The sequence below is a fragment of the Megalops cyprinoides genome, chromosome 18, assembly GCF_013368585.1.
Source record: "Megalops cyprinoides isolate fMegCyp1 chromosome 18, fMegCyp1.pri, whole genome shotgun sequence".
In the NCBI taxonomy this organism is placed as follows: domain Eukaryota; kingdom Metazoa; phylum Chordata; class Actinopteri; order Elopiformes; family Megalopidae; genus Megalops; species Megalops cyprinoides.
The window spans coordinates 9035212-9047567 of record NC_050600.1 but is presented as its reverse complement, the minus strand read 5'-3'; the positions used below and the strand labels follow the sequence as shown (position 1 = coordinate 9047567).

Here is a 12356-nt window from a genome sequence, read left to right as displayed (position 1 = left end):
GATTCCTTAAATGGCTGAACATGGAGAGCTAGTACACAAACTATCTCAAACAAATTTCATTTCTTTGGGCCAGTGGTCTTGTTCTTACAGTATGTAAATCAACATGACATCTGGTTTGCATAATTAAGACATGCCATTATAAATGCTTCAACTTGTATAGGTCTGAATATGCTCTGCTTAAGCGGGTGAGTCAGAAATTGAGCCTGGTGACTTTTAGTCTAACAGTGTCTAACACCCTGCTGATGGTTTGCTACCTGTCTGCAGAGTAGGATACGATACTGTAGTGTTGGCATGAGGTGGAAGACAGAAATGTTTGCATTAATACAAGGAGAAACCAAACTTGACTGAGCTCAGAAGACCTCAGTTTCAACATTTATTTGATACTGGTCACAGCAAAGTACCTGAGTATATTCACACATGTATAATACAAAAGCTTAACAAAGTACCAATAGGACAAAAAATAATGCACAAATACTGTGGTTGTTCTACTTTAACAGCATTAAATGCACACAAATATGGAAAATATAAATGAATATTGGATTTCATACTGTTAAGACAAACAAAAAAAAATCAAAAATAACCTCTTTAAGGATCGATGTCTATGTTTACATGCAGGCAAAACCAGCATTCCAAATAGAATTGTGTAAAGTATGTGCCACACATTCCGACCATATATTCCAAACAAGCTGTAAGGAACTTTTAATGCTTCACTCAAGAATGCAGGTTACTTTCAGGCAGGTGCAATGAACTGCAACGGGAGCAGGCACAACCTCACTCTATAGGAGATGGAGGACTTACAGACAGTAGGATAGACGTGGTAGAGCTTGGATAGTGTTACTCTCACACTGAACTCAACAGGGAGTGGTGTTAGCTTGGTCTGACACTGTTGCTCATTCAACTTGAATGGATACACTTCTGTTCTTTTGGCCGGAAGTTGCTCTGGATAAGTGCATCTGCTAAAAGAATGTAATGTAGTTGTGCATTTTGGTTCAATTAGACTGCAACATATAATGGCAATTTGCCATATTTCCAAATAAAGACCAGCACTTAACACTGAGGCTGATGTCATTTGCACATAATACATCATTAAACCCATACATCTGATACTACCTTCTCCCTACAGTAGTGCCAGATATGAAATACTATCTTAACAGCCGTCTTTGCTGGATACTTGCCAGCACAATGAAGGACCACATGCAGTTTTGTGTGTAGTCACTTGCAATGTGCATGCCCATCCATATAAAAGTCTACAGGTAATGTAGAACAAATTCCCAGTATGAGATTTATATGGGTAATATTCTTTTAGTAGGAGCATTAAGGGACTACCCAATTCCCTTCTTCTCCGTATTGGTGGAGTGCTGGAATTGGAGCACTTTATTCAGAGTAAGATGTTTACAAGGTCAGGCCATATTTAGAATTACTCAAACTGATACTAGAACATTGGGGGCACCCATATCGGGCCATTAAATTTAACAAGGCCTTCACAGAAGCTAAATCTACCCAACACCCTGTATGATTCCTTGGGTTTTAAAGTTACCAGCTCTAAAGCTGCTCCAAGAGTTCAATTAGTGTCCTTACAGTTCTACTTCTGATTTTGGTTTTTCAAGCACTCGTAAGGCAAAGCACATCAGACGAAAAACACAGGGATGTTCAAAAACTAATTGTAATTTGCAACACTACACTTTAATGTATTTAATGAGATTAGTTCACAACACGTCCATGAAGAGCACTGAGGATCAGGCCGCTGCACTGACGCTGAGAAGGAAAAACAGCCCTGACAAGCGAGATGGAAAACCTTGGAATAGGAGCTGACACATTAATATGCAATGGTAATTATTATAAGGTTATCACCCATAACTGGTAGTATTTAAACCAAACCAAGAAAAAAAAAGGAATGAAATCATTAATCGCTCAGGATTTGTTCCAAAAGAGAACAACACATGTTGCAATCTCTTCGGCAGCCACAACAGCAGTGGAATCTGAAATGGGTAAAGAATCGGAGGTAAAGGAAGGAATCTGAGGAAGGAACACCCGCATGTGTGCAGAGATGACACTAAGAGTTCAGAGACAAGTATGCAGAGGTGACGTGAGCTTAAGCTAGTGAGCTAAAGCTGCCCGGCAGGCCAAGGGAATTAAACCGGCTTTGCGCCACAGCATCGCATTAACCCAGGGTGTGTGTTCTACCTGAAATTATAAATACATCAGGGAGAACAACTAGTTCCTAACACTGTTCAGTGGCCTTCTGCAAAGCCTCCTCCTGTCAAGACTGAAAGTCTGGAGTCTTTTACCACCTAATGTCAGGTTTGCGCCGGTCAAAGTGTATTGCATCTTCCTGCAAGCATTTATAGCTTTTGTCTGTGATTTTGTCTTCATTTAATCATATTTGGACACACCTGACCTGAAAATTTTGAGCTGTAATGTGAGTTTTTCTTTGTGATATTTATATGCATATAAAAATGTAAAAGAGAAAGCATATAATAGTAACAGTAGAAATAATAGTACCGCTAACTGGACCTAAAACCTACACATTTTGTTCTAGGAATATTATTCTTTAATACAATTCTCGATGACAAGACTACAAGTCTAGTTAACTGTACCACTGAATTCCATATCTTAAAAAATAAGGTGTACAAAATGTGCACACTTGCATGAAGCTTGCTTAAAAACTACTATTAATTATGAATATTTGAATAATAAGTTTAATATTATTTTGAAAGCTGCAGTTCTAACATATATTAAAGTTTAAGATGTACATGTAGACCCCCCCCCCCCCCCAGCAAATTATACTGAAATAATTTTAAAATAACATGAAAATAAAAATGGTATATATGGTAATATATTTGACAGGCTGATTTCCTGACAAAGGGGAGACAGAGTTGCTGTGCTACACACATAGCTGCCGAGCCCCTGCATACTATACCGCTTTCCCACTATAAAATCAGGAACTGCAGGAACCAGGCCAGCAAAGCTGGCTGAACCAGGCCTGTGTGACTGCTTTTGTTCTGTATAAGCCTCAACCAGTGCTGCAGCACCTGAGTTGCAGTTAACATTTCAAAGTCAATTCTTTATCTGCAGTTCAAGGCTGAGGGTTTCCATCTGCCTGTGGACATTTACTGTGATCAGATGCATGAACAATGACTATGGAAAACCTGCTGGAACCTGAACTAAGTGAGCCAGCCTAGTTCCAGCTACGCAGTGGAAAGGGGTATTAGACGAAGGGCAAAAAAGTGTACCCTGAAGAGTCTTTGGTAAGAGCTGTTCAGAAAGCTAAAGTTGTGGTGATGTCACCACCTAAATTCACCAAGAGTCATTCTCTTGTGCTGGACACCTGTATTGGTAGGCACAATGCATAAGAGGAACCAGAGTTTAAGCTCTGCAGACAGATAATTTTGATTTTTAAGTATATTGTGCAGGAAGAGACTGGGTTTAGATTATGTGAAAGGACGACTGTCGTGGTTTTTATGAAAACCCTGGCTGTCCAAGTTCAACTCACCCATGTTACGTACTGTAATTGCTAGTCCTGAGGAGCCACTGACCCCTTCTTGAAGTTGAGGAAGTTCCTTTTCTTCCTCCTCTTCCCGCCTGTCCTGACAGTGGAGTCCTGGGGCTCGGGCGGGAGGCGGAAGATGGACACTTTCTCTCCCATGCCAGCCATGTCCCACACCTCAGTGGCAGTGGCGGTGGCACACGTGTCACCCAGTGGCTCCGGCTGTGGCTCGTGTGGTCCTGTCCCTGCTGTCAAACTCAGATCGCAGGCTGGTGCTTCTGCCACACGCGGGCCCGCCCCCGACTTCTCCACCACTAATATCTGCTGGGGGCTTCTGGGGGTCTCGAAGTGAGGGTCAGAGAACAGCCTCCTCAGCCTCTGCCTCTTCATCCCAATCCTGAAGAGAAACAGAGTCAGCAGAAGTGGAGACATTTATTTGATTTATTTTTGCTGTTGGGACCTAACAAGTGCAAAAAGGTTAAAATGCTTGGAAATGTGACGTGGAAGTGTTTTGCTTGCAACCAAAAGGTCATAGGTTCGGTTCTGGGATGGCAATGTGCCCTTGGGCGGCGTGCTAAACCTGAATAGCTTCAGCATATACGCTGTGGTGTGAACTGATGTAAATATGTAAAGTATAGAAAATTTGACTTGGACCAGCATACCTGCTCAGCCCTAAAATGTAAAACTAATTAAATCTTGATAAGTGGAGCAACATGCTCCAGATGCATGAAACACTGGCCAGATTTTAAGAAAGTATTGACGTCATCCATTTGAAGACCAGCACAAAACGAACAAACGAAATAAAAAACAAATGTACCAACAACGAAAAAGTCATGTACTCAAGAGCCCATGCCAACAAAACCACACACAGCAGCAACCATTTCCCACTGATCTTTTGTTACCAGTAAACAAAATACAAAACAAGACATCCACAGACAAGGACATTAGATTTTGAGTTTAATTATGTCCTCACACGCCACCACCGTAATAATTCAGCCGAACAGTGCAGTGGGCCAGACTGTCTGCATGGCCCCCGGGAGGTCAGACTAAACAATAATGAATTCAAACTGCGGTGTGACTCACGCAAACACAAGGCGAGCGATACAAAATAAGACGAGGATTCAACGCGAAACAACAGTGACCGGGTGAAAACGATCGCTTCAAGCCTGCATCGCCACCCACACGTGTGGGAGGGGTTAAAAGGTTCACGGCGCGTCACACATCGGGAGGTCCTGCCGTCCGACAGTTCCTCAGGGCTGGCTGCGTGAAATGCTGACCTGTGTCCGCTATGTACAAAAAAAACGCTGAGTTTGTTTCCAAATCAATGGTTTGCAAACAGCACTTCACTGCTCTTCATGTGAACCACCAAACAGTCCTGAATTTTTGTTGATTGTTTGAAAGACATAAGCTGTTTCATCCCCTCAGCTGCGAAAACTACACGACTTCTGCACGACTTCAGCGTGATTCATAAAGCTGAGCTGGTGGGGGCCCTGACGCACACCTAGCAGCGTCAACGCGACAGCCGCTACAGCGGTGCGGGAAGCAAGGGGGGGGTAACGGACAGGAAGGTGCGAGAACACCAGTGCGAGCATTAACGATCGCACTGAAGCAAGGAGCATTCTTTTCCAGAGCCGAGAGCTGACATTTGAGTGAGAGCTCTTTTCAGATGGGGAAGAGATGGGGGTGTGGTGGGGGTATGGTCATTTTTTTTTCCTTTCAAGGTTTGACTGGTTTGAAACCACCCCACTCCATTCTCTGTAATGCCATTAGGAGTGACTCCACGCACGCGCGCACACTCACACACACACGCACACACACGCACAGACACAGATACACACACACTCACATCCAATAAATTAAGAATTTTTTAGACATTACTACGTGCTGGACTTTTAAAGGCCATGCATATTGCTCAATGCATTTGTCATCTTTGACTTAAAAATCTGCTCAATTGTCATCTGAATAAACCACTTGATTCCAAATTGAGGATCAAAAATGGAATAATTTTGAATGTAAGAGGAGAATGGTTGGAATTCATTAGCACGGATGAATTAGGACTTGTGCTTATCAAGCTACTCCCCATCCACTGTCAGTTTTCACTTCTGTAAAATGAATACAAGAAATGCAACAATAAAATAGCCTGTTGGCAAAGGTTATGATTTAGACTTCAACTTACAAAGGAGGACAACGTACCATTGCTTTTCATCAAAATCAAGCCTTTTGTGAAGGAGAGAACTGACTGTGTCACATACTCATGCAGACACTTCACACTACAAACTACCAACTGGCGTGCAGCAGCTAAATGTCCTCATACCAACAGAATTTGCTTGTATCGATTTAATAATTGCACCCATAATCGGAGCAGATGGGAGATTTTCTTAACTGTCCCGTCACAATGGAATGTCAATATGAATTCACCTGAAGAACATTTCTTGCTGAGGGGTGTGAGAGGGAGACATGGGTGTAAGAGGGTCTCTCATTTAAAAACCTCCCAAAAAACAGAATGAGCTGGGAGAACACATCTGCAGATGTGAGCCACTAACAACAATATGGGCTTAATGTTGTTACGTGTAAGGTCTCACCAGGGAGCACCAGTACCATGTTCCATACCTCTCCTTCTCACTGTCCAGGAGGCCTGTCCACATGTTCCTGCTCACAATATCTTCCCTGAGTCTGACCAGGAGGGTATTTCTCGTTCCTTCAGCCCACCTGTAAAACAAGAATGGAGTGGAGCATACTGTTTAATGGCCATGGTTTCTTTGCTGACCTTTCTGCCCCCTAGTGGCAAAATGTAACCACTGTGTTCACTGCCAAGGGAGCTGCTCTGTAAATGCTAAAGGTTTCCAGGGCTGCTTTCTCCATGTGCAGCTCAAAACAGCAACGGAGTCAAACAAGGGCAGAGTGAATATTAATCAAGGAAAGTACAGGAGCCTACAGAAAGCTGGTAATTGCAGAGACAAGGCAATTTGTGGGATGCCGTTTTTGAGTATTTAGCCCCTGCTCTGCCTCATTTTTTTTTACAATTTTAGCCTGAGGAAAAACTTTGTGATTTCTCACAACAGCTGAACTGACAGAAGTCATGAGCTGGTGTGCACAGAACTGGCGATATAACATTGCTGTCTGAATGATGAAAACAGGGTGGCATTATCAGACAGTCCCACAATGTGTGTGTATGTGCGTATACATGTATTAGTGAACACGTGTATGAGTTTTTCAGTGCATCCATGAGTGTGTGTGCACTCTGAATATCTGTGCCTATGTACGCCTATGTAAACGACGCACCAAAACCCGCTCTCAATGAAGTGATTCAACGACCAGCGTTGCACGCAAACAGGCCGCAGGAGAATGAGTCACGATCACAGCTCCACGCTGAGTAACCTGTCCTCTCTGCCGCGCCTCTCGGTGTGGGCCGGCTCGAGCCTCCATCGCTCTGCGGCCTCTCGAGCCGTGCAGGTTCAACCGCTATTTACAGGGCTGAGGCAGGAGAACAAAGCAGTGGAGCAGACGCCCTGAACCAGCGTGCCGTGCTGCAGGGACCGCGTCAAGCAGCGGAGCGCCAATTTGTAGCGAGATGAGTGGCGGCTTGCTGCTCGGGAGGAGGCACGACCACTCGGCCCACTTCAAACGTTTAACCAGACAAAGGCAAGAACAGAGGAAAAAGAGGGAGAGGGGGAGAGAGAGAAGTCCTACTGGACTTTTTAGCTTTTTAGCAATTTAACAGATGCAGAGACAGAATAAAAAAAGAAAGGCAGTTTATGGAAATCAGCAGCAGTCAGCTGAGGTGGTCACGAAGAGAGAGTGAATGAGAGAGAGAGATGGGGGGGGCGAGCAAGAGGGGGAAAGGGGAAATCTTAAATGCAAAAGAGAAGCCAGCTGTCAGAAGAAAAGCGATGGAGCGTTTCCCATAAACAGATGAGGCGGCTGCTGCTGGGAGATCTGAAGAATAATAATAACGGAAATAATGAATTTTGTCTTTCATTTTCTCCTCAGTTTTGGAAGAGCAACATTAGGCCCACCAGGGCATGGGAAACTCTGCGTAAACATTGAGCTGTCTTATTCGGACTTCGACAGCATGTTTCTTGTCGTTGTTCTGTGTCCTCAAACATGAAGATGTGTCAGAAATGAACAACTGCATCATGTTTTCTGTCTGACTTGAAGGCAAGGAAATGAATTATTTTTTAAGAAAGCGTAGAGAAGGAAAAAAATGATGCACTGAAGTGCAACAGCAATGAAGGAAGAGCGGGCTGATCTCTGTCGGCTTCTGTCTGAACACAGCTCAACCGAGACAATTAACTGGAGGAGTTTGACATTCAGCGTCGCGTCGAGAAAGCCTGGTAACAAACATGTCTGTCACACCGAGCTGAGCAGCTGTCCCAAACCCGGACGCGTATAAAATCCATCCAGAACGTCATCACTCACAATCACTCATAAGCCCTTTCAGCACCTCGCCAGAGATACAGGAATAACTTTTTTTCTGATTTGTCATGCCGCCATCTGCACACGGAGGCATAAGTGTGAGGAAGTTCGTCACACATAATTAACATCTGGTGTGTTTTGCACGCAACCAGACGATTCTGAAGGTTCAGGTTTGAAACGGATCATGTGAGCAGAGAGGTCCTGGTGAGGTTCCTAACCCTGACACACACTGACAGAACGCATGTCCAGAAGGCCATGGCTTCAAATCCCCAATGGAATGCTGATGGTGTATCTCCGAAGCGAGCTACTTAGGCATAAGTGAAGAAAGCGTATTGGATTTTGAAGTGATGAAAACGTATTGATTTTAATCAGAGTAAAAAAAAAAATGTGCAACCAATCTCACCCTGAATGTGCAAACACCATACAGCTGAGTTCACAAGTCACACCTATGTACACACTGCTGCAAATGTGAGTCAGATTCCATGGGGAAAAACAGATACGCACAATACAAATGTGCATTTATCTCTGCACCCTTTTAGACTCGATGAGGTACAAAAAAAAAGAGCCCACTCAAAGAGACTGCACAGTGAGCGAACTGATCCGCAAGCTGTGCCGCGGCCTCACCCCTTCTCCCGTTCGTTAGCGGGCAGTGCCGCGGTCTGCTTGGGGCAGAGGGCGTCAACCAGGGACAGCAGGTCCGACTCGGGGGCCGTGGGGAGCAGGAGGCGCAGGGCTTCCAGCAGGACGCCAGCTGACGTCTGACTGTGCTTCACCAGATCCGCGGCAAACTCCAGATCCTGCCGGAGACACAGGTCACTGCATTACTGTGGCATCAGCTGGAGTGGAGAAATTGGGGGGGCACAAAAGAGCAGCCAGCTGTCAGGGAGAAAGACATGGAGTTGTTTCCCACAAACAAGGAGAGAGAGAACGAGAGAAAGAGTTACAGAGAAAGCAAGAGAAAGAGTTAGAGTGAGAAACAAAATGCTGGGTGTTTTTGTCACACTGGAGATGTTCAGGTCCATGGTGTTTCTCAGGGGAACAACATCTGGGATTTGATCCCATAATATCATGAGTCATTGAGCTCTCTAAGCAGTAAATACTGCAGTCTAGAAGAAACCGCCACAAACAAATTTTCTGTCAGTTAAAATTATCAAGAAAAGGGTTTTAGCAAATGGGCTTAAAGCTGTCAAAGCCTTCATAATTAGCAGTCTGAAATGATACTGTGTTCAACTGCTAATCTGTCTGGATAAGACAGAGAGTGGGGCAGATGGGGTCGATGTTCAGAGAACAGATTGTCTGAAGATTCCTCCTCCCACCCCCCCCCTCCTCACACACACACACACACATACACACACACACACACACACACACACACACACACACACACACACACACGGTGGGAATACAGGAGCATGCTGTTTCCACAGGACTGTAACTTCAGTATCACTCCACAACAACAGCCCACACTAATTCATGCTAATCCGCCATTCCTATTTCTGTAATCTATCCTTCCTGGAGGGTGAGCAGCTAGAGCAGGGCCATGGCTGGCTCTTTAATTACTCGCAATGTATCCATTCTAATTAATTGATAAGTCTGTAAGGGAGCACAACACTGAGTGCTGAAAAGAAATTATGCATATTTTATGCACACAAAGCTGAATAAGACAGTGGGACGGATCTCTTTGTTTTTCGTTTAATAATATTTTGAGAGATCCGAGAAGCTTATTTTGAACCTGCTGGTCTTTACATGCTTGCATCACACATTTCCGAGTGTGTGGGTGTGTGATTGTGTTTGTGTGTATAAGCATGAGTGTGTATATGAGGGCGTGAGTTAGTGTGTCTCTAGGAGTAAGTGTGTGGTTTGATGAAGTGGTTCATATGTGCACCTCTCGTGCTCTGGGAAAGCCGTTCCTCACCCTTTCACTGCGAAAAGAAAGTATCACCGAAATGAAAGCTGTGATTAAAAGCACTTCATTCAGATTTCCGCCACGCAGCCCAAAGCGCGTCTGAGCAGGAGTCTTTCTAATTACATTAGGTACTTTAGGCACGTTCGCACCAGGTCTCTGACAGATCTTTAATTAGCTGGGGTGTTCTCCGGGAGGGCTTTCCGAGCTGGCTGGGGCCCGGGTGAAATTGGCCTCACTCTAGCACGCGCGGTCAGTGGGTGGATCTGACTGAACCGAGCCCCGGGGGGAACGCTCGCCGCGTTTTCAGCCAGTTCAGCGTTCCTCGCAGCTCTGCGGCACATCGGCGTGGCCAATCAGAGCCCAGTCGCCGCGCGAACAGGCTGAAATCAAACGCCGCCTCCGCCGCGGAGTGTGGCGCAGAATCACACGCACGCCGTGCTAATTGGCCCTCCAAGGACCATCTTAGCAGCACACATGAGGAATTCCAGTTTCTGAGCGGACACACACACACACGAGCCACTCCACTGATGTTTGTACAATAGCAGTCAAAAACAGAATTTTTCCCAAGAGGGAGAACTGTTTGATCAGGACATACCTGCCATATGTGATATCATCTGTACAGCCTGCCGTTAGTTTAGTTCAATGTCTTGCAGATCCCCTATTCTCATTAATTATGGCTTCACAACTCTGTGGCATGTTGAGAGGAAAAAAAGACCCGCTCTCCCTACGGTAGCATATTCCATGAGTCCTAAGCTCATCACATGGTCTCTGGGCTCTGCAATTAGGCCCTCAATGGGAAATAAATCAGGTGACCCTTATGACCAACTAATTAACCTCAATTCCCTCCTCCTAAAACAACACCTTCCCCCTTCTAGTAAAGTGACAGGTAATATGCTTTGTGCATTATGCAACCCAATAAAAAAAATCATTTAAGCAAACCAGTACTGCAGGTCAGGCCAAAATGCATTGCCCAGGAAAAGGTACGCACTTCTGTACGTGGAGAGCAATTCCTTTTCCAACAGCCAGCACATTTCTTTGGCCAGCTCTTTCCTGCTGTAATTCTTCACTAAAGCATTGGCGTTCACACGGCCCAAGTCGATGGGTTCTATTTTGTTCCTTTTATTTCTTCATTCCACAAACATCTACTGCTCTCCCCCCTTTTCCAAACACCTCTCCTTCCCTCACTGTGGATTGTGCTGAACCATTACTGAAGTGTCAGACATGTCAATTTACTTCAGTATTAAGACAATTTCCAATCCGGCTTTCAGCAGACCATCAAAATGTTTTTGTAATGGACAGACAAAAAGGAAAACCAGTACCAGACACAAGCTGCTTCCATAGCAGGGTCTGGAAACAACATTCCTGTTTATTTCAAATTTAAATAAAAGAAACAAACATGAATAAGGAAAAAAGGATGGTGCCGTTAAAGAGGTGCTTAAATGGCTCAGTGATACAGTTTGCATGTCCCTACCCCGCTACAAGAGCTAGCAGACTGCATTACTACATGTCACTTCCTGAATTCAGAATTCTTGCTATGTGATTGTTAAGCCAGCAGGTGAATGGTGTTCAGTATGTCCCTGCACTCGGTTACACACCACATGAACTCATCACTTCAGCCTCAGTTCTGCATGTCACACAGGCCCTGTGATGACTGGGAAGATGATATGCTCTGCAGGGTGGTGTGGTGTGGTGTGAAAGACTCTTGGTTCCCTGATTGTCAATTTTGAAGGTTAGGCTACTTAAAATGCTATTCTACCTGAGCACTGTGAATGCGTGTGGAGCTGGAGAGCGTTGGCAGCAGCTGACGGTAGTACGCAAGGGGGAAGGCTTACCTGATCGAAATGCATGTGGAGCCGTTTAAACTCCAGCTGGTCCTTTAGATCCTCCATCACCTGGTGTCTCATATCTTCTTCCCTTAGCCTGAGAGAGTGAGAGGAAGGGGGAGAAAGGAGAAGCAAAAAGGGTAGAGTTAATTCTGACACCAAAGTTCAGGGAATGTGTGCACGTGTGTTTAAGCGCGTGTGTTTGTGTGTTTGTGTGTGTGTGTGTGTGTGTGTGTGTGTGCGTGCGTGTGTGTGCGCACACGCACAGCAGTGCAGCATAGAATAAATAAGGGAAAATGTGTCCCCTGTCCCTGTATATTTTATTCTATCCTAGATTTTAAACAGTAATCTGAACATAATAGAGTCTTTAAAATCTTGTTTCTCACAATTAAAAACAAATTACCACTTGTGTCTAGATTAAACAATGTGCTAATGTTATACTGGCACACCTGCAATAAAGCTGAGATGATTAAAGTACCACACCTGTAATGTTGTGAAGATAATACCACAGATAGGCTGCTCAGATCAGCACTGTACTGGCTCAGCACACAAACAGAAAATGTGGTATTGCAAGTTAGTATGGGTAATGGGAAGTTCCTTTTTTTATTACTAGACTGGTGCTGTGACTTCGTCCAGTGTTCAAACCACCAATCCCTATCCTTGCCAGAGTTATTTTACAGAAATCAACACGGTCACACCCGGTAGCAGAGATAAGGAGCGAGTG

The 12356-nt window shown here is 44.6% G+C and overlaps 1 protein-coding gene across 1 annotated transcript in view; it reads right to left on the bottom strand.

Annotated features, from left to right (window-relative positions):
• The window catches only part of LOC118793588 (limbin-like), a 78298-nt gene that overhangs the window by 17142 nt on the left and 48800 nt on the right, over positions 1 to 12356 (bottom strand). The window contains exons 17-20 of the mRNA XM_036551812.1: positions 11642 to 11729; positions 8528 to 8700; positions 6098 to 6196; positions 3494 to 3884 (exon numbers count right to left, since the gene is read on the bottom strand). Coding sequence (XP_036407705.1) covers positions 3515 to 3884; positions 6098 to 6196; positions 8528 to 8700; positions 11642 to 11729 — 730 coding nt within the window. The 3' untranslated portion in view covers positions 3494 to 3514. The remainder of the gene's footprint in view (positions 1 to 3493; positions 3885 to 6097; positions 6197 to 8527; positions 8701 to 11641; positions 11730 to 12356) is intronic.